Here is a 21,751-nt window from a genome sequence, read left to right as displayed (position 1 = left end):
CATGAACGGGGGAGGGGCAGAGAGAGAGGGAGACACAGAATCGGAAACAGGCTCCAGGCTCCGAGCCATCAGCCCAGAGCCCGACGCGGGGCTCGAACTCCCGGACCGCGAGATCGTGACCTGGCTGAAGTCGGACGCTTAACCGACTGCGCCACCCAGGCGCCCCGAGTTGTATCAGTTCTTTGTATATTTTGGATACTAGCCCTTTATTGGATATATCATTTGCAAATATCTTCCCCCAGTAGGTTGCCTTTTAGTTTTATTGATTGTTTCCTTCACCATGCAGAAGCTTTTAATTTTGATGAAGTCCCAATAGTTTATATTTGCTTTTGTTTCCCTTGCTTCAAGAGACATATCTAGAAAGATGTTGTTATGGCCGATGTCAGAGAAATTCCTGCCTGTGCCGTCCTAGGATTTTTATGGTTTCAGGTTTCAGATTTAGATCTTTAATCCATTTTGGGTTGATTTTTGTATATGGTATAAGAAAGTGGTCTATTCTCATTTTTTTGCATATGGCTGTCCAGTTTTCCCAACACCATTTTTTAAAAATACTGTCTTTTTCCCATTGCATATTCTTGCCTTCTTTGTCATAGATTAATTGGCAATATAAGTGTGGGTTTATTTCTGGATTCTCTACTCTGTTCCATTGATCTATGTGTCCATTTTTGTGCCAATACAATGCTGTTTTGATTACTACAGCTTTGTAGCCTATCTTGAAATCTGGGTTTGTGATACTTCCAGTTTTCTTCTTCCTTTTCAAGATTGCTTTAGCTATTCTCGGTCTTTCGTGGTTCCATACAAATTTTAGAATCATTTGTTCTAGTTCTGTGAAAAATGCTGTTGGTATTTTGATAGGGATTGCATTAAATCTGTAGATTGCTTTGGGTAGTATGGACATTTTAACAACATTTGTTGTTCCAGTCCATGAGCATGGAATATCTTTCCATTGTTTGGGTCATCTTCAGTTTCTTTCATTGGTGTTTTATAGTTGTCAGAGTACAAGTCTTTCATTTCCTTGGTTAAGTTTATGCCTAAGTCTTTTTTTTTCGGTGCAATTATAAATGAGATTATTTTTTAATTTCTCTTTCTGCTACTTCATTATTAGTAAATAGAAATGCAACAAATTTCTCTATATTGATTTTGTCTCCTGTGACCTTACTGAATTCATTTATCCATTCTAGTAGTTTTTTTGTCAAGTCTTTAGAGTTTTCTATCTATAGTATCATGTTATCTACAAATAGTGAAAGTTTTACTTCTTCCTTACCAATTTAAATGCATTTTATTTCTTTTTCTTGTCTGATTGCTGTGGTAAAGACTTCCAGTACTATGTTGAATAAAAGAAGTGAAAGTGGACATCCTTGTCTTGCTCTGATCTTAGAAGAAAATTTCTCAGTTTTTCACCATTGAGTATGGTTTTAACTGTGGGTTTTACAGAGATATTTTAAATCACATATCCTGGGCTGCACCAATATACCTGTTGATTTGGAATTTGTTCCTTTCTAACACCTTTAACAAGATGAATGATCTTTCCGGCACACACACCTGATCATGTCACTGTCTTGCTGCTTAAAAATTCTAAGGCTTCTTGCTATTCCATGAGAGAATGCAAACTCTACCTGGTTTATAAGGCTTTTCATGAGTTGCCCATTATTTATCACTCTGGACTTAGGTTGTTCCAGCCCATGCATCTACATCTGTTTGGCTTTTGCCTACAGTTTTTCCTTGGCCAAGAGCACTCTTACCCTAACTCCCCTATTTTCTGGGCTCAAGTACTCATTGTGAGTTTTTTGGGTCACTTCCTCTATGAAGACTTTTCCTTCGCTTATATCCAAGTCAAGTGTATTTTTAGATGAAATCCTTAGCCCCCTGTATCTCCTCCATTCTAAGGCTTATCATGTCAATGCTTTCAATTATTTGTTCATATCCTTCCAGACTTTAATCTCTGAGGATTATATTTCCAACTACTGAACACAATGCATTGCTCAAAGTAAATGTGCACAAATATTTATTGAATGAATGATTGGATTTAACCCTTTTTTTGAAATATGCCACCTGTTGTGTCTCCACCTGTCCTGTGTCTTATTCTGCGTCCACCCCACCCTCATATCCCCCTCTCCCAGAAAAACCCAGATACCCTCTGTTGACTTTATAAAATGAATCACACACACTTACCTGTTGGTAGAGTAGCTCTTTGCTGCCCCCACATGTTTTTAATCAGTTCCTTATGCAGCCAGTTGAGACAACTTCTTGCTCCATCTAGTACAGTTTCAGTTCTGCAGGGACATCTTTGTTCTTGGCTTCCATATACCTCCCTTAGCACAGAGAGGAACATGTAGGATGGAATAGAAGACTGTGTCCCCTCTATGTCTGTTTTTATACCCTAATCTTGTATTTATTCTCCTTCATCATCAGGACGAAATAAATTGAACAATTTTATGTAATCTCTTTCTCCTCTTCCCCCCCCCCCCCCTTTCTTTTTTCTCTTGTCTAGAGTCCTCTTCAAAGTTTTCTTCCCTCTGGGTCCTTTTACATATATTTGAATACAGTGGTCTATTTAGCACCACTGCAGCACCCTAAGAATTTAACTACTTGCTTCTGATAAACCTTTTGTGTGAAAACAGTTAATGTTTAAGGACAGGAACTTTCTTACATTTTGAATTTTTATTCTTTTATACAAAAATTAAGAAGTTTCTCAAAATGGAGATATAAAGTGGTTTTATCCCCAAAATGTAGAATATTATTTACATAGATTGAATCATATTTAAAGTAGTTAAAAATTTATTGTGATTACATAGATATTTAATTAATCCATCGATTAAACAGATACTGCAATAATAATGATTGATTACTATATTAAACTACTTTAAGTAGCAGTAATTTAAAGGCAACATTTGTATTCCTTCCAGGATTATTATAGCAATTAAAAAGCTTTTAGTAAGTTCATGATGAATAGTGTGGTTTTAAATATACAATTTACAGTGTTATATCACCATAATCTCTTTTTCTTTAGTAATTAGTGCCTAGGGTAATTAAACTAAGAGTGAAATGTGTGGTATATGTAGCATATCACAATTTTTAAAAAATGTTTATTTATTTTGATAGAGACAGAGAGAGAGAGAGGGAGAGAGGGAGAGAGAAAGAGGGCCCATTGGTGGGAGAGGGGCAGAGAGAGAGGGAGACACAGAATCTGAAATAGGCTCCAGGCTCCAAGCTGTCAGCACAGAGCCCGACATGGGGCTTGAACCCACGAACTGTGAGTTCATGACCTGAGCTGAAGTCAGTTGCCCAACCAACTGAGCCACCCAGGAGCTCCAGCATATCACAGTTAATACAACTCAAGCATAAGCACATTTTACAGAAAGAAGAAAAAGGTGTTTCATATAAGTTGGAACAAAAGAAACTGTTTTCTTCTAAGAGAATTAAGATTTGTTCCAGAAGACAGATACTAACAATATTTACATATTTTTAAACCACATAGCTTCAACTTTTGAACTGAAATAGCTACCTATTTACATTTCTAAAAACTCCTTATTTACATTATCTGCCTGAAAACCAATAACCAATGGCAGACCTTATGCTCCTTCAGTCTGCCACCATCTATATGGAGTTATGCCTTGTATAAGAGTGCCTGGCAGAAGGGATAGATAGAGGTTGACATACAGCACTCTCTTTCCTTGCTAAGTAAGCTGCACTCTGACTCAGGGTTATATGTCCTGGAGTGAGTGGGCACTTTTTTCTAAACTGCACGGAGAGCCTGTACAGGATACCCTGACTGCATCTATGCTTATGTCTTTTCACTCCTCACGGAAACACATTGCCTTTCCATTAAATTATTTTCTAACTTTAACTTTCTCGTGAATTCTGAACTACTAGTTTCTTCAAAATTAATATTTTCCATTTTTTTGGTGTTGAAATGAGCACATGTAAATGTGGCAAAGACAACTTGGGAAAAATCTGCAAATTCCAGTCTATTGACGTTTCTGTAATAAATTAGTCTTTAGCCATCTGGAATTAGATTAATTTGGAGACTATGAAAAGGCAATAAAAGTGAGAAACCTCAAGAAAGACCAAACTTTATAATGGTCCTGTCCCAGGGCTAACTAGTTAGCTCTGTTGTTTAGAATACTATGATAATGAGCCAGATTATAATTTCAAACGCATAGTTAGCGTAACACAGGAGAAAACTCTATTCTATTGCCACAGACTGAAACTCTTGCCAACCAGATTGTTCTTTGGTAGAAGTTGGCATGAAATCAGTATACTTTGTACCCATCACCATTACTGGAAAAACAAGTATATGACCAGATGGGAGTCCATTTAGCAAATGCCATCTCCATCATAACTAGAAAATTCATCACTATTAACCAGTAGAAAATATATCCAGAGGTATTTACATTATGTAATGAGTTCCAGAGTAAATATGATATAAAACCTATAATCATCTGGTTTTCTCAAGAGCTTAACGAAGTGCTGAAGTTTGCTGAGAAACCCAAAGAACAACCTTGACCCCACCAATCTGACTCATGTGATTGGCTGTCTGGATGTTAGAGGAGTTAAATGTCACCTTTGGTGTGAATATATTAAATTGAAAAGCTCAACCCAGCATCAAGTGAATTCTGAACCATGTGTTTCTGCACAAAATGAATCACCTGACGGGAAACAGGACATCACTAATAAAGGCTGTTTTTGTTAATTACACACAGAGTTATAACTAGAATGGGGAGAGCAGGGTGCTATTTCAAATCAGATTTGAATTCTTCATTGAGAGTATACATAGAAAACTAGAAAATTTCAAATTGTCCTTGACCTCATGTGCACTGAAATGGGATAAATATCCCAGGTGCCCTTGATTCAAAAGCACTCAGAATCTTTTCTACTTAGATAAAGCAATTTTTGTGTAGTTAATATTAGCACAAACCCTTTTTCTGCTTGTCTGCTTCCTAGCAACCTGAAGCAGAGTATCTGCTTGCCAATCTGCTTTTGATAAAAAATAAGAACAAAATACCCAGTGAATTTGCCAATAGCCCCGAAGAGATGGGGATGTGTTCAATAAGCTTTGTGTTGATTTTGTGAGTCTGGCATATGATTTATGTTGTCGACTGTCTGACCTTGCTGCACTCTACCCACAGGCCAGGGAAGATGTGATCCATATGCTGAAGACGGAGAAAACCAAGCCTGAGGTTCTGGAGGCTCATTACGGGTCTGCAGAACCAGAGAAAGTGCTCCGAGTCCTGCACCGAGACGCCATTCTAGCCCAGGAGAAATCTATAGGAGAAGATGTCTATGAGAAACCAATTTCAGAGGTAAAAATACAACATCAACAAGTCCCCCTATGGAAGGGTACCTCAGAGTGATAGCTTCACATTCTTCCATTTTACAAGCTCTAACATTTTCTTTCAAAGGTGAAATTTTTATGACACACTAATATTGAAGTAAAGTGTAATTACATAACTCATGAATTATAGTGGATACATTTCGATGATAAGAATTTTGGAAGCATTTCCTTAAATATACTTAAAGCCTAAAATATATTTCTCATGTGATTATGCTAGTTACAGGCTCTTGCAGCCTGTTATTCTTTCATTGCTTTCAGAGGTGATGTGTGCAAAAATTTGAAGTGCTTCTCAGTTTTGGCATAGAGTTGTGAAGATCATTATCAAACTGGTAAAAGAAAATTAAAGTGATTCTTGATATTATGTTGATGGATATTTTATTATTGATATTTATAAAGGTACTGTGTTTTAGTATCTTATAGACTATCATAATTAAATGGTCTCATGTGAGTTGAGGCATACAATGGTTGAGGCAAAATCCCAATGGAATGCTTAGGGTAATTCTTTAAGATGAAAGGAAACCTAAGAAGGCTGTATTTAATCATTTTTATATAATATTGTGTTAGGAACTATTTACTATTGTTATTAATTTCCTATGATACTACATGTTAAAAGTATTCCCACATTGTAGTAGAAGTTAGAGGCTGAATTATGGAAATGGATGCTGGATCTAGCCATATTAATTCTTCAGAATTCATGTAAAAAAAATTCATAGATGTAAAATTAGTATCATAAATGAAAAAAAGAACACAGAAATTAAAAGTCTGAAGCAACTGATCATAATTTAACTTTTATCTTATGTCAAGTGTTTGTAGCAGCTCAGTTTGACAGATCTCAGATGCGATCTGCTTACACAATATTTACAACAGATTGATGGTCCCATAATTATCTAATTTCTGCAACAAGGATAAGCCAGAGCTCTTGTTTTCATCTTTGCCTAAAATATTAAGAGATGATTTATGATAGAATGCAGTCAACTGGCTGGATCCGCTTTCATGTTTGAGAGCCATGGTTACTAGCTGCATATGGCTTTGGGTGGGTCACTTCAGGTCTCTAAGCTTATTACCTTATCTGTCAGGTGGGAGTAACAAGAGTGCATATCTCAGAGTTGTCGTGAGGATTACATGAAGCAATGCCTGTAAAACTTTTAACACAGTGTCTGGTACATACCAGGTACTCAACAAATACTAACCATTAACATTTGCTGGGATGATATTTGCTGGCATGATACTTGCCAAACTTGGAGGGGTTTGAGGAGGAAAGACATAATGAAGTCAAAATATTCATTAAATATTATTATGATAACCACCAGATTGGAGAACTCAGTTTGGATAAATTATATCATTTAGGTTTCCTAATTCTTTTCCCTCAAGTTAGAGCTTGGGATGACACCTCAAAGGAGAGATAGATCTGCAAATCTCATACACTTACCCAAAATCAATGCCTCTAATCCACTGAGTTATATGGAAAGTACACAAAGAGAAGAATTTCTAACCTACCTTCAGAAAGTAGGCCTAACCCAAGTGTTCCTATCTCATGGACAGAGTTGTGGAGAAGAACATACCCACCCTGTGGGTGGTCCTTTTAGAACTAAGTTGGGCATGCTTTTTGACTTCTTTCTTCCCTCAACTCACAGTTGGAAGAGTTTTTCCTCCCTTAGAGTGGAGTACGGAGGTAGAGAGAAGGACAGGAACTACTTTTCCCAATGCTGACAAAATGGTGAAGTCCTGCTTTATAGGAGAAATAGAATGCTAGAAAGAGAAAAGATTTATCTTGTATCTACACATTTTGGGTCTCTTAACCTTTTGAACTTAACAATCAAGTTGTCATTATCAAGGAGCAGGAGTCCTTCCAACTTCATGAGGCAAGGATACCAATACAATCACTGTTCTGTTAGCCTCCTAGGACTATGAGCAGATAGTCTAGCTCTTCTTCTTAGAAGCTATCCTGCACCTCAAGCCAAAAACCCACTGCTCATTTTAATTTGCATACCAGATTAGGCCCAGCTAGGTTATTCAATGGAATTTATCAGAGGTTAAACAATGAACCCCATGTGGTGGATCCCTCTCATTTGCCAAATATTTGGGGAGAAATTAAGCAGCAAATATTAAATCTCCCTGAGCTTCTTTGTGAATTAAAGTCCAGGATATCAAAATTCATAATTCTTCAGCAAAATTCCAAAGAAATCAAGGTTTCAGTTTCTTTCCTTCCCAAATTCTTATTCTGCTTAGCTTGAGGGATCTTAATCTTATGCATTTTCAAAGTTTAATTAATATACCCTAAAGTCCCCCTATTCCCCTTTTATCAAAGTGTCCAAAGACTTATTAGGACACATGCAATTATCATAATACCAACCTCACACTCATAAATTTAAGAAATGCAAGAAAATCCTCAGTTCCATGGTCAATTTATCTCAAGCAAAATGACTCAGCATAATGCAGGCCCATGTTACTCTTAGCAAGACTGAAGTAGAGACTTAGGGGAAGTCTAAGGGAAGGAAGATAGGCAGAGAAAATCTTTAATTACAACAGGATTCTGGTCAGTCTGGGGCAGTTGTCCACATCAGACAGAGCCTGTTACCATCAAAGTTTAGTAATAATAGAAACTAGGGGCGCCTGGGTGGCTCAGTTGGTTGGGTGACTGACTTCGGCTCCGGTCATGATCTCACAGTTTGTGAGTTTGAGCCCTGCGTCGGGCTCTGTGCTGACATCTCAGAGCCTGGAGCCTATTTCAGATTCTGTGTCTCCCCCTCTCTCTATCCCTCCCCTGCTCACGCTCTGTGTCTCTCTGTCTCTCGATAATAAATAAACGTTAAAAAAATTTTTTTAAAATAATAATAGAAACGGTGAATCCTAGATCGGGGGGGAGGAATCTGTTTGCATGCACTATCCTTGCCTTCAGTGAGTGGCATTTAAAACATACCTGTCTTTTCAAAAGTTTAGGGATTTGCAGTGGTCACCTTCTCTGTACCTAGGTTTTGTTTTAGGTTCTCTATTTTTCTGCCTGCATGTTTAAAACCTCTTTAATTGTTTTCTTTTTTTCTTCAGTAAGAAGACTCAACTGAGTCTTTGTTTTGTTTTTTAAATGTTTATTTATTTATTTTGAGAGAGAGGGAGAGAAACTGAGCAGAGGAAGGGCAGAGAAGGAAAGGAAGAGAGAATCCTAAGCAGGCTCCATGTTGTCAGTGCAGAGCCTGACGTGGGGCTCAAACTCACAAACTGAGATCATGACCTGAGCCAAAATCAAGAGTCAGATACTCTACCAACCTAGCACCCAGGGACCCTTGTTTTTGTTAACATTTTGACTAGTTTCTTCAAGTGGTCCCTTCTTTTTCTCACTATTTTATGGATCTTATAGTGGTTTTTATTTGTTTGCTTCTTTTTCCCTATGCTTTCTGACCCAGACATTAGTTTTCCTAATATTACCTTCTGTGTTCTGTATTATGTGCTAGAAGTAAAATCAGGGAGTTATGAACCTTCCAAGAAGATACTTTAGTCAAGGCAAATCTTACCTACATTTATGTCCTTGAGTTGGATAATCCTCACTGAAGGATGAGTCTTTCCTCATTTCACTTCATCCCAAGTTTGGACTGTTTATGCTACTGTCCTACGTGAATACCCCTTTGTTTGTCTCATCTTTCCTCCAAACTCTACATCTTTATGTTTCTTGAGTGTGTTCACTCAGGGCCCATCAATATTAGTGGGCACCTTGAAACTCACCAAATAATGCTTCAAATTTTCTACCTTGATCTTCTCAGAATTTAATTCTTAAATCTGTCTATATTTTATGTATCTACTTTGAATAGCTGTGGCAGCCTTCAAGAGAATGGCTCCCAACTGATCTCATGAAGAACTGTCTGCAATTTTATAGCATGCTTCTTAAACATTTCCTGGATCCCAGTACCTTTTCTATGGGGGGAGTCACATTGCTCTGTTCTCTCTGCTCTCCTATCTGTACTTCCTCTGGACACTCATTCTTATCCAATAATGACTAAAATATCTCCCTTGTGTATAGCCCTATCTTTAAGAGCACTTAGATCCATTTCTCTTTTGTGTAAGTCCAGTTTGGCCTTTAAGACATCATGTTTCCTCTTTAGTAGATTACTGTCTTCCTAAATCCCTTAATACTTCTCCAGTTAGTACTATCTGCTGATAACAGGGCTAAAATCACTTCCTGAACCATGATTCTTTTGTCTAAAACATGCTGAAATTTCTCTCCATCTCAAGTCTTCAAACTTCTCCATCAACTTGATTTAGTAGAATAAGACTTCCAGGTATACTCTCCCTAGTAAATTTTGGCCTTTGGTGTTATGATGATCTCATTCAATTTTCCTTCCACCTGTCCAAGTGGGAGCTATATTTCTAAAGTAATAGGTTCCCATTTCACTTTCACTGTTCATTAATAAAAGCAAGCATTCCTCTATGGTTGAGCCACAGTTTGGATCCTGAAAACCAAAAGTCATGGACATAGTATACATGATTAATGAATCTACAGAGCTATAGTTATGGGAGCTGGTCTTCCAAGCTTCTAGACAAGCCACATAGACCTGAGAGGTTAGCCCACCTCAGTTCTCTCCTGGGAGCTCTATGTAATTCCAAACAAAATGACAAGACACAGGTCTTGTACAGCTGATATTTTGCTACCTATGTTGGTTCTTACATCTGGAATTTAAAATTAAAAGCTAGATCCTCACACACTAATGATTTATTCCTAAAAAGGAATTTGCTACCTTTACAGTTTAATGTCTGGGTCTGCAGTGAAAATCAATGCACACACCAGTGTCTCGGCATCCTTTCAATGCATTAAGAGACAAAAAGACTATCCTTGTGATTATGTAATCATTGCTGGGGTCAAGCTCTGCTAGTGTAGGTTAGTGGAACATTGCCGACTGAGACCCCAGCAACTACTCCAGTTGGCTAGCCCCAGGATTGTAGCTGCTGAGAGCAACCAATCTCAAAGGCCCACATGGGCAGAACATATTAAAGCTAAGGCCTATCTTCTACCTAGGCTGCCTTAGAACACTTAATATCAAAATACTCTGTTTTTCTCCAGATGCCCTTACAATGTATATCTTTCTGAATAGCTTAGCTATCCAATTAATAATGCCCCCATCTTCCCCTCAAGAGTTCTTTGAAGGCATTGAGGGATAACTGCAGGAGTTGGATAGATGAGTTGAAGCTTGTAATCGTATTGGTCTGAATAGATAAATGAACAAACACCACTGGGCTTTCTATTACTTTACTCCTAGTCTTTGGAGAAACCACTCGAAGGAGATTTGGGGCCTTCAGAGCATGATGTACCATTTTATGGCAGGCAGAGTAAAAAAATAAGAAATAAAAAGGCTGAACTGCTTATGCCTAGTTTCCTATCCCAAAAACAAGTTTCAAATAAGTCACCCCTCCTTCTTTAGGGAAGTGGGGGCGGGTATGAAGAAACAGGCAGAAGTTGCTCTTCCAAATACTTTCAAAAGGAAGGAGAGTCCTATGATAAGTAGAAAGGATCAAAAAAGGGAAAGAGCTGCTCTTTCTACATTGATGATGATGATGATGATGATGACGATGATGATGGTATTTTAGAAATGCTTGACCATTCTATAATGTATGATGAAAATCACATTGTAGAAAGATAGGAGAGTTCCTGAGGGAGAATGTTTTATAGTAGGGAGATATTCCAATGAAGGAACTCTCTCGTATAAGATTACATAAATCTATCAGAACACACAAAAGTACCATTTGGTAAATCCTTGATGATATCAAATGTATCATTTGATGGTATCAGCCACCAGTTAACCTGGGCTTCTCTACCAGTCTGTCTGATCCCCTGCTCTTAGGCAAAGGGGGGATGAAAATCTGATCGGAAACACTGAGGATTATCAGGACAGTATCTTTTATCTGGGGCCCCAGAAATGATCTATTCACAATGGAGATATCATGCAACTGTAGAGGGAAACTTAGATCCTCCGTATGACTAAGGGACAAACATGGAGAACCCAGGGAAAGAATTCAGATGCTGACACCCATGGAGTGACCCCATTAGGTTTTAGGGAGTAAATAGTGGCTTGAGAATGGATTTTAAATATGTCTGTTTCAATGAAAACAGTGATTCTCAGCTTGGGGTGAGCGGCAGTGGAAGTGTTTTGCTCTCCAAGAGACATTTGGCGATTTCTGACAACAGGTTTGTCACAACTAGAGGCAGCTCTGCTGGCATCTGGGGGGCAGAGGCCAAAGATGCTGCTACACATTCTCCAATGCACAAAACAACCACGCAAAATAAAGAATTATTTGGCCCAAACTGTCAGTAATGCTAAAGTTGAGAAACCCTGAACTGCAGTTTGAAGAGGAGAACAGGATAGGGAACTATCAATATTATAAGATTTGGCCCAACTTAACAAACATTTACTGAACACTTACTTTGTTCTAGGCACTGTGCTTGACACTAGGGACTAAAAACATAATCAAGGCACCCCTTAAAGATCTTTTAGCCTGGGGGTGCCTGGGTGGCTCAGTCAGTTAAGTGTCTGACTCTGGATCTTGGCTCAGGTCATGATCTCCCAGGGAGTTCATAAGATCCAGCCGTAGGTCAGGCTCTGTGCTGATAGCTGGGAGCCTGCTTGAGATTTTGTCTCTCCCTCTCTCTACCCCTCTCCTGCTCGTGCATGCGCACGTGTTCTCTCTCTCTCTCTCAAAATAAATAAACAAACTTAAAAAACAATAAAAAAAAAAAAAAGATAGCCTGGTCAGAGAAATAGGCACAAAATTCCTGTAATAATATTTGATAACATCTCCTTTAGTCTGAGGTATGTGCTCTCTATAAGTTCTGAAATCCTCCCTCTATTCAGCATACTTGAAAAGAGCGGACTGTGGATCCTTCCTATACATTTCCTAGAAATGCAAGTAACTGCAAGTCTTAAAAACAGATTGTGATTATGGTAATTACTTCCCACAGGAGAAGTTTGGTATATGTACATGCTGAGCTCTTAATTTTTCTGAGATCAGGAGGGCCGTTATCCTCTTTCTTTCTAAGTATAGGGTTTTATGTCATCTCACTAAAATAGTGAAAGAGTTTGTTCTCTTGCAAGTTTAGGAACCCTACATCTGTCCACAGAAAAAGGGCCAAAAGGCCAGAAGTTACCGCAGCCTTATTATGGCTAGTTTACAAAGCCAGTTGGCCTAGACAAAATGAGGGAATGGGGAAAATGGCAGAGAACACCAGACTCAATGTTCTCTCTTTCAGATAATAAATCAGTAGATGAATGTAATATTTTGAGTCATATGCAAATCAAATAAAATATTAAGCTCTTTCCCATGTTTGTTTACTCAGCTGGACAGACTTGAGGAAAAACAGAAAGAAACCTACCGGCGCATGCTAGAGCAGCTGCTGCTGGCAGAGAAGTGTCACAGGCGCACCGTGTACGAGTTAGAGAGCGAGAAGCACAAACACACTGACTACATGAACAAGAGCGACGACTTCACCAACCTGCTGGAGCAGGAGCGGGAGAGGTAATGAGCACCACACTGAGATGGCCCAGTCCTTTCCTCTCTGTCCCTCCTGCCTAGGGTCACATGCCAATCCAGTGACACCACAGACAGGTGCCGGGTTCTAACTCTGATTTCTGAGTGGTTGGTGACCTGAATGAGTCAGATTTTTACCTGGAATTGTTCATATGAATATGTTTGGGGGTGCACAGAGTGGGACACCAGATTCCCGCTAGCATGGTGAGAGCCATAAAAGCATAAAGCTGGAAACAAACTCCGGGGAGCTTATTATATCTGATCAGCGAAGCCACCTACATCTGAAGAGCTCTCTCCCGATTTCCTTCTATGGGAAATAATCTACTTTTTTTTCCTTTGAGGTTGAAACTCACTTAGTCAGGAAGACAAATTATGAAGCTTAACCATTTAAAATTGAATCCTGTTCATTCTTAATACCACTATAGAAAGTCTTAATATTTGGTTGTGTATAAAGTACTTAACAACTAGAGCTACCTGCTTTCTAAGGGTTGCATAACTCTTAAAACATGGTGTAAAAAAAGGAACCAAAACAAAACAAAACAAAACAAAAACTCTGCATGTGGAGCATGGATATCTGTCCTGGCAGGTAGTTTTCTCAGACCAAGGATCACCACGTTTGATGTAGAGACTCCAAATTGAAAAGCTTTGTAATTAACTCTTCTATACTCTCCAGTTTTTTCAGCATCTTCTTTTTAGTTTATTCTCTTTTTCTTTCCTCAGCTGAATGGTTATGTCTGTGAATTCCACAATCTTTGAAACTAGTGACATCCAAGCCTGATGCTTTGAGTTACCGAGCGTGTCTGCTTCTGTATTTAGGACTTGCAAATTAAGAGCCACTTGGGAACAGCTTTACTAATCCCAGCTTTATTATATACTTAGTTACAAGAAAGAGACCTGGTTTTCCTAGATTCGTTTGCTTATAAGAAAAAGCTGTCACAAGAAGAGTAAATAAAAGCATGAAACAAGTTTTTGTTAAATTTTTAAAAAATATTGGTAAGTTGTACTTATTATTGGACTTGGCACATCCCTTGGGGAAGGAGAAATGGAAAAGAGAACAATGGCTGGAGTGTTGCATACCGATACTCTCAGTTTAGGGCTTAAGCCTGTCTTCTGCTCCTGGAAGCTAAGGTTTATCAGCTTCGTATTTGAACAAACAGATGGTCTAATTTGACTTTGTTTTGCACAACCACACAGTGAGAATAAACTCCACCTCCTCAGTCTCTGTGAACTTCCCAACCTCAAGCACAGATCTTGCAAACAAGGTTCTAAGGGCAGTGTAAATTGTGGATCTCTACAACAGCCATCTGGTTAGGTGTTCTGTGTTGGAATGTGGTCAGGTAAAGGAGTAGCAATTTGTTTGATAGTGACTTCTTAAAAGATCTGAAATCAAATAATTTTAAAGAACACCTGTGTGAATGAATTGTTTTCTGCTCACATTGTAAATTATGTGGTTTAGAACCAGACCTGTCTTTTCTACAATTTCCCATGTAAGCTAACTGCCTGAAGTGGCACCATTTCACTTACAGAGTTGGTTTAAATGAAGCGTGTGGATGGAAAGACTGTACTTACCTGGGCTGTGTCTTTCTCTTTCTTTTTGTCTTCCTAATTTTTGTGTTTTGTGAGAGTAATTCAAATAATAACCCACAGCGAAGAGCTTTATAGTTCACAAAGTACTTTTGTATTTATTATACAATAAGCCTATCCCAGATGTGTTTATTTACAAACTTCTTGTTCATCGACTCTAGAGGAACAATTCCAATGCTCTGTACCCTTTTGGAGTTGTTTGATTTTACTAAAACAACCACAGCAAACATTTCTCCTGAGCAAAGTGCTGGGTAGAAGGTTTTAAAAATCAAAGTAAAAATTTAAAAAAAAATACCTTAAGATGCTTTCAATACTTTGATCAGCGTTGCTGGGATATGTCCTCAAACTTCACTAAGAGACCTTTGATGCTCACTTAACATATCAAACCGCCTTAACGTTTTGAAATAGTTATTGTTGTTGACTTAACGGGTTATACTTTAGAGCTTTATATTTTCCACTGTCAGTGTTTTTTCCCCAGATCAATCCCCTGACTGACCAGCAATGCACGCCCCTCCAGACACACGTTATGCTAAATTAAACATCCCCACTAGGACCCTGATAACTTAAGTTGGCATCCCTGAATGTCTTTGCGATCTGAGGAGTCCACCGTGACTGGCTTGCCGAGTTCCCGGGGCAGTGAAGCCTATAGGATTTTCTCAAAGGTCAGGCCCGGGATTCCTGCTGCCCTTTGGAAACTGCTCTGCTAAATCTGCTTTGGGTTAAATCCTCTTTTTGAAGTCAGCGGTCATAATTAGATCTACTGATGGGGGCTGGCAGTTTGCTGACCCCATGGCTTTCTTTCCCCTGGCCAAGTCGCCTGGGAGCCCCTCCCCGCCAGGTGCCGGGACCGCGGGCGAGGCGCCCTGTTCCTCCGACCTCGGCCGGGGTTTGGGGAGCTCCTAGCGGCCGCAGCACCTGCAGGGGAAGCTGGGCGGCAGCTAATAAAGAACCGGCATTGCTGAGCACAAGTGGGAGTCCTCCTGTAGAACGTCCCAAATCCTTTGTTTCCTTCTTTGTTTTGCATTCCCTTCCCCCTCTCCGGAAAAGTCCCCTTTGTCGGGGGGGGGGGGGGGGGCGGGGAGGGGGGTAGCCAAGAACTTTACTTCGGAATCCTTTCCCTTTGTTTCTACCGTGAGCAAGAAAAAAGGAAGGAAGAAAGTGAGATAAGCCTAAGTGGTTTGCCCGGTATAATCTCATCCAGCTTCTCCCACTGAGTGTGCAACTCTGCAGGGGGTCTCCGCCCCAGACAGGTTTTCCTTTGGTGGGTGGGAGTGATGAGAGCGGATGAGAGGAAGCTTGGGGCTTCCCCCACCATCTAGCCCCCTACCTGGGGTAGCATCTAGGCTTGGTTCTCTGTAATTATCCTGCTAGAGTTTTTCATTTCCTGAGGGAGAATGGTTAAAGATAGCAAAAAGGAGCCAGGTCTACGGGATCAGTAGCAAGTGTTGAGAAGTAATCCAAACTCAGACTTTGGATGAGACCAGGAATCCCAGGCTCTGAGCACTGCAAAGGACTTATGAGATCAGTCTTTTTGAGTCCTGCATTCTATGGATGGAGAAATTGAGTCCCAGAAAAAATTATGCAGCTCAACTCAGATCACAGTGTATAGTAGTATAGCACTTTTGTGCAAATGAGTCCCTTGTGCAAAATGGCTTGTTTTTTGTGTTCTCTCTATGTGTGTGGGCTTCCCACCTCCATGCTCTCATGGCCAAACTATGACATAAACTCTTACAAGGCAGAATGATGGTTATTGGGAGGATATAAACAGAGATATTCAGACCAGTGGTTTCTAGACTGTCAAGATAGGAGAAACTTTGAGACAGTGTCTGTTGGAAGGAGCAGCCGGGGTACTTGTTTGGAGTTGGGTTTGAATAGCATACACAGGCCTCTACTTTGGTTGGATTCTGTTTGGGGTCGTTATGATGGGAGGCTGACGATGGTTATGAGGAGGCTAAATAAAGCCCCCACCCCCACCCCCAAGCCACGACCTTGTTATTGCCAGTGACCTAGACCCTGCAAGTGTAAAAATAATAGAAACAGAAATTACTTTTTAACATTTCAGGAGTTATGAAATTCATCTTATATAAAAATTCCACAAATTAAGAACCTAAAATGGGCAACATCTTGTTCTGGGCTTCCTTCATTTTAAATCTGCAGACTGTGATCATAATTTATTACCATCATTTACTGCATATTTATTTTTACAAATAGTCATATTCCCAAATTAAAAGGATGAAATAGCATGAAAAAATGCATTGCTTAACTAGCATTGTTAATAATAAAGAGGAGAATATCCTTCATTGAATTAGTTAAGATTGGGTAAAGAAAACTCCCTTTCTAAATGCTATATTGTTTGGTCCATATTTTAAGTCAACTTGACCTTTAAAGGCTTAATTCTGAGCACATGAGATCACCTTCAGAGTTTATACTTTACTCCCTGTCTGAACTGCAAGACTTGTGATTTTAATCTTAAGCTTCACTAGAACTGCTTCAAGAATGTCAAAATAGAGAGAACACAGTTACATCAAAAAGTGGTCTGAAACTTAAATATTTGAGGTGTGTGTGTGTGTGTGTGTCTGTGTGTGTGTGAATGATGTGGGGGAGTGCTGTCTAAATCCATAACTGTAATTGTAGATTTTAAAACTTTTGGATTCTATAGGCTCGGCTGTGACTACATAAATAATTACATCATCATATAATATTGCAGCAAGCCTTCCAAGTATAAGTTCATTTTTTGTTTGTTTGTTTTTTTTTTAGTACAAATCAGCATCTCAAGAGAAATCTCTTAACTTATGAAGCAGAGAATGCAGGAGTGGGGGCTTGAATGGAAGGGAAGCTTTCAAGCCCCATTTTGTCAACGTGAAGGGGAATGGGCTTCGCCTGGTGACTTGTGGACCAGGCTGCACTAATACACTTGCCTAAGATGGGAAATGACCAATCGGAGCAAGCTTTTGGAAAGTTTCTGTTGGCCTGGAATCCTGGGAAATACTATCTGTCATCTTTATAGAAAAAGATCCACACTTGATTCCTTGGCATAATATCCATTAAGATTTTTTAGATTTAGATGTCTTATCCCTAAAATATGGTAATAAAACTGATTTTACTCACTGGTAGCTTGGCGAGTCATAACAAAGCACTTTGTAAGAAAAGATGGTAATGATGTATAAAAAGATCAAGACTTATCAAGCAGAAAGTAATCAATAGATGGAATATATTAGCAAAAAATAACTGAGCCCTCTTCTCTGTGCTTAGCACTTTGCTAGAGGCCACTCAATAGCAGAGTTAGTTTTTATTAACTCCCCCAATATGCTGGACACATATACATCCTGCTTAATACTTACAAAACTATGTTATGCATAATTACTGTCCCTATTTGGTATGTGGGTAAGCAGACAGCTTAAGCTCCTTAGATTCCTTAGGTTACTACCAATACTTAATTGGAAGAATTAATGTATGAACTTAGTTTACAGTAAAAAATAATAATCTTTTCTACTTTCAAATTCTTACCTTTTGATTAAAGTGAATGCTTCACTTCCCCATTTCCCCAATGCAACGGAGGAAGAAAAGATGATTCGGAAAGTTTGCCAGTGACTTTGTGGACTGCACATCCATTCTAATGTTGCAGATTCAGAATTTGAGTAACAGACCTTAACTTGGTCACGAGATATGCCACCAACTATCAGTATCCTACCGGCCAAGACAATTGCTAGGAATAAACAGTTTTTAAGAAAGGAGAGGAATTAGAATTTAGAGATTCCATCACAGAAGGAATATGTTTTACAGTTGATTTTCTGAAAGAATGCCAGGATCAAACTCCTCCTTCTAGTTCCTCTTACCCTGGCAATATGCAAGTCCCACTTGCTACTGGAAAATGTGACTGAAATGAAAGAGGCGAGGTGAGGTAGTGTTACTCCTAGCTCACAGCTGGGTATTTGTATTGGAGGATGGGATAAGTCAGGATGATATAAAGGAAGCGTTGTTGCATCTTAAAGGGTCCACAAAATTGGTGACTCAGACAGTTTCCTAGGGTTGGAAGTTTGGAGTTAGAAGAAGTTAATCCTCTTAATAGACCCAGGGTATTAACATATCTACTTTCAGCCCTGTAGAAGTAGGGGCATGCGACTCATTCTGAAGTAGGCGCTCCCTGGATTAAATATGACTGGGCCCATTAAAAATGCCCCTGCAGTTCATTTCACCAGATCCCACTATACATAAATGCTGGGTCTTAGGTGGGTATGATCCTCCCAAACCTCATAGCACCCTCATTCTCAAGGTCACTAAGTTAGCAGCCTCTGATCTAAGACTCTTCAGAGTCTTAGTATTATAACTAACAGACATGCCTAGGAAAACAGGTTTTCTGATCAACAAAATTTTCTGATTAATCAAAGGTTATAATATAAATTAACTTACTTTTACTGTTATGGAAAATATGTCTCAAATGCATTTTAATTTCCTGTAAAATTTTTAAGTATAGTACAAAATCATATTTGATGACTCAGGATCTTGTAGTGCTGCTATGTGGGTGGCTTTACAACCTTAGAGCCTATTACATTATATTCAAATCTGAATGTTAATTCCTGTTGCATTTTACTGTAGATAAGGATGGTGAAGATATTTTCCAGATCTTAAGGCTTAACCTGGCTAGCTGAGAGTTTTAGTTAATTAGATTCAATGTATTTGAACTTTTACAACAGTAAGAACAGAACTTGAACCAAGAAAGACTCTAACATTATACAAAGGGGTGGGGTAATAATCAAAGAGCACTGGCCACTGAAAAGGAAAGGCATTGAAAGGGAGAGCCTGAGAGACAATACACAAGAATCACACTTTACTGTTTCAAGATTTTTAACACATAAGAATGCCTCAGTCCTGGTATTCGATATCCCTTATTCTGGAAAAATCCTAGGAGAAGTAAGAATGGAGGACAGTATTTAGAATTTAAATATGAGAGGTAAAGAATGAGAACCCAGTAATGGGAGGTGATCAGGTTGTCAGAGTCTCTCTAGATCTGAACTGATCGTTGGGTTGCTCTCTTTCAGAAAGTTTTCAGGAAATTGCCAGACAGTTCCTGAAACTCTGAGCACCTGATTCACAGAAGAGGCCTCTTCTGAGAGAAATCGAGGCAACTCCTTTCACATAACTGTCATTCTTTCTTTTCTGACCAGAGGTCAACTGTCCTGGACAGAGGTCACAAAGGTCTCAATCGCAAACACCTGCAGTGCTAGGCAGTCATCAAAAAAAAAGCAGATCCTTTAGCACACATTGCATGAGTGGTGGACCACTGGGCTGGAGATAGCAAACTGTGACACCAGAGAAAGTCCATTCAATTCAGCTCAAGCTGACTGACTCAGATTCAGGTTGTGATTCAGTTGCCACATTGTTGCCAGTTCTGAATTTTAGGGAAAAGACAGAAATCTGATTTTAATAAAATCTTCTGGTTTTTCAATGTTGCCTCAAATTTATAACACAATGTGCAGTGAGCAAAATTCATCTGTTGGCTATGTATTCTGGAATGCAGCTAGTTTGCAGCATTTGATAACCTAGACATCAGGGAGGCTGAGGCCTATGAAGTAGCCTGGCAGGAGAACACTGCCAAATAGTGAGCTCTGTTTGATGGGGACTGACTAACCCACTGAGACACTTTCTCGGGCCATATGAAACAGAAAGACATAAAGACCACAGAAACCAAGAAAAACCCAGCAGAGACAGAGAAATTCTAAGAGTGAAGAAGAGCCCACATCACAGGACTGGGGTTGCAGTGGACACCTGCTTTTGAGAGGATGACAAGCATTAGATGATATTCATTGCTGCCGGGTTACTAGAACTGTAGGTATATGACACAAAATGATGCATAATATTCCAGTTCTCTCCAGGTCTGATCAGCTGTGGAGACAGTTTTCTGCTTTAATTTACTATGAGGTATTCTCACTAATAACTCCATCCTCTGAGGTAGTCTGGGTGAGCCTGTCCCTTACAACCTCAAAGACTAAGTAATTCAATTATAATATTGTTATAGCTTTGACATTTTCACCTGCCTATACTCCATTATAAAAATTTACTAGAGTATGATAATAATTAGATTTTCTAACCTAATATTTTCTATTATCCTGTGGCCTGTCCTTAGTTGAACAGCCAGCCAAGAGCAACCACTGCCTCAAGGAAAAGTTGCCACTGCTGAAAGCGAGAAGAGAACTCAATATCTTGTCTTTGGATTTCAGAAGCAAAGATCTAGACATAGCCTTAGAAAGAATATGTAATCAAGTGGGTCCAGTTTTTATCACACCTCTTCTTTTCTGTTAGATAAGATGCTTGGGGAAGCGAGAAAGCAAGAACAATCTATGTTGTTTGTGGGAGGAGGTAGTGCAAAAGAAGAGGCTCTGTTCTGAGCTTTTTTGGGGGAGTAGAGGGTGGAGGAAGGGAAGGTGAGAGTAATATAAACCACAGATAGATGTGGTGTGGAGAATTTGAGAGTAAAGAGGTTACTAGGTTGAGTCCAAGGGTGTCTTAGGTTGCCTGACTGTCATAACTAATAGACTAGGTGGCTTAAACAACATGCATCTATTTTCTCACAGTTCTGGAGGCTGGAGGTTTGAGATCAGGGTGCCAGCATGGTTGGGTTCTCGTAAGGCCTAACTTCCCAGCTTATAGATGGCCACCTTCCCTCTGCATGCTCACATGGCCTTTCCTCTGTGCACGTATATGGAAAGAGAGAGATCTTCTTATAAGGCCTCTTCTTAGAAAAGCCTCTAATCCTTTTGGATTAGAAACTTACCCTTATGATTTATTAACCTTTATTACCTCTCAAAAGCTGCATCTCCAAATATAGTCACATTGGGGGGTAGGACTTCAATATATGAATTCTGGGAGACCCAATTCAGTTCATTGCAAAAAGCATGGCAAAACTTGTGGCTCTCCTTCTACTAAATAATTCAGGAGAAATAGGGTAAAAATTGGTGTCTGATATGTAACCCTAAAAGGAATGTAGATTTTCCCATGTCCCTGAAAGGCCATGTGAATAGCTGAAGCCATGGCTGGCCATGAGGATAGAACTGTGACTCGTGTATATCAGCAATCTGAGCAGATTGACACCTGTGACAAGAGACAACAATGTGCATCTCAGAGTATGCCAGGTGGCAGAAGGCTGACTAGATGACCTCTTAGCCACCTTCCTGATGGTCAAGGGACTTAATCTTAACTCCAGAAACGGGGTCCTGAAGCCCTAGAATTAACTCAGGAGACCCAGACTTGAATGAGGAATCTTTAAATTTATTAAGGGAAACCAGACTCGACTGAGTTTACCCAGAATGAACTAAGATAAAGTAT

General features: G+C 39.3%; 1 protein-coding gene across 2 annotated transcripts in view; it reads left to right on the top strand.

Moving 5' to 3' along the window:
- FILIP1 (filamin A interacting protein 1) overlaps positions 1–21,751 on the top strand; it is a 190,009-nt gene that overhangs the window by 115,738 nt on the left and 52,520 nt on the right. For both annotated transcript variants that reach the window (XM_040473975.1, XM_040473976.1), the window contains exons 3-4: positions 5,130–5,303; positions 12,654–12,832. In XM_040473975.1, coding sequence (XP_040329909.1) covers positions 5,130–5,303; positions 12,654–12,832 — 353 coding nt within the window. The remainder of the gene's footprint in view (positions 1–5,129; positions 5,304–12,653; positions 12,833–21,751) is intronic.

This window comes from Herpailurus yagouaroundi, unplaced genomic scaffold, assembly GCF_014898765.1.
Source record: "Herpailurus yagouaroundi ecotype Mexico unplaced genomic scaffold, PumYag 139, whole genome shotgun sequence".
Lineage (NCBI taxonomy): Eukaryota > Metazoa > Chordata > Mammalia > Carnivora > Felidae > Herpailurus > Herpailurus yagouaroundi.
This window is presented reverse-complemented; position numbering and strand designations above follow the sequence as displayed.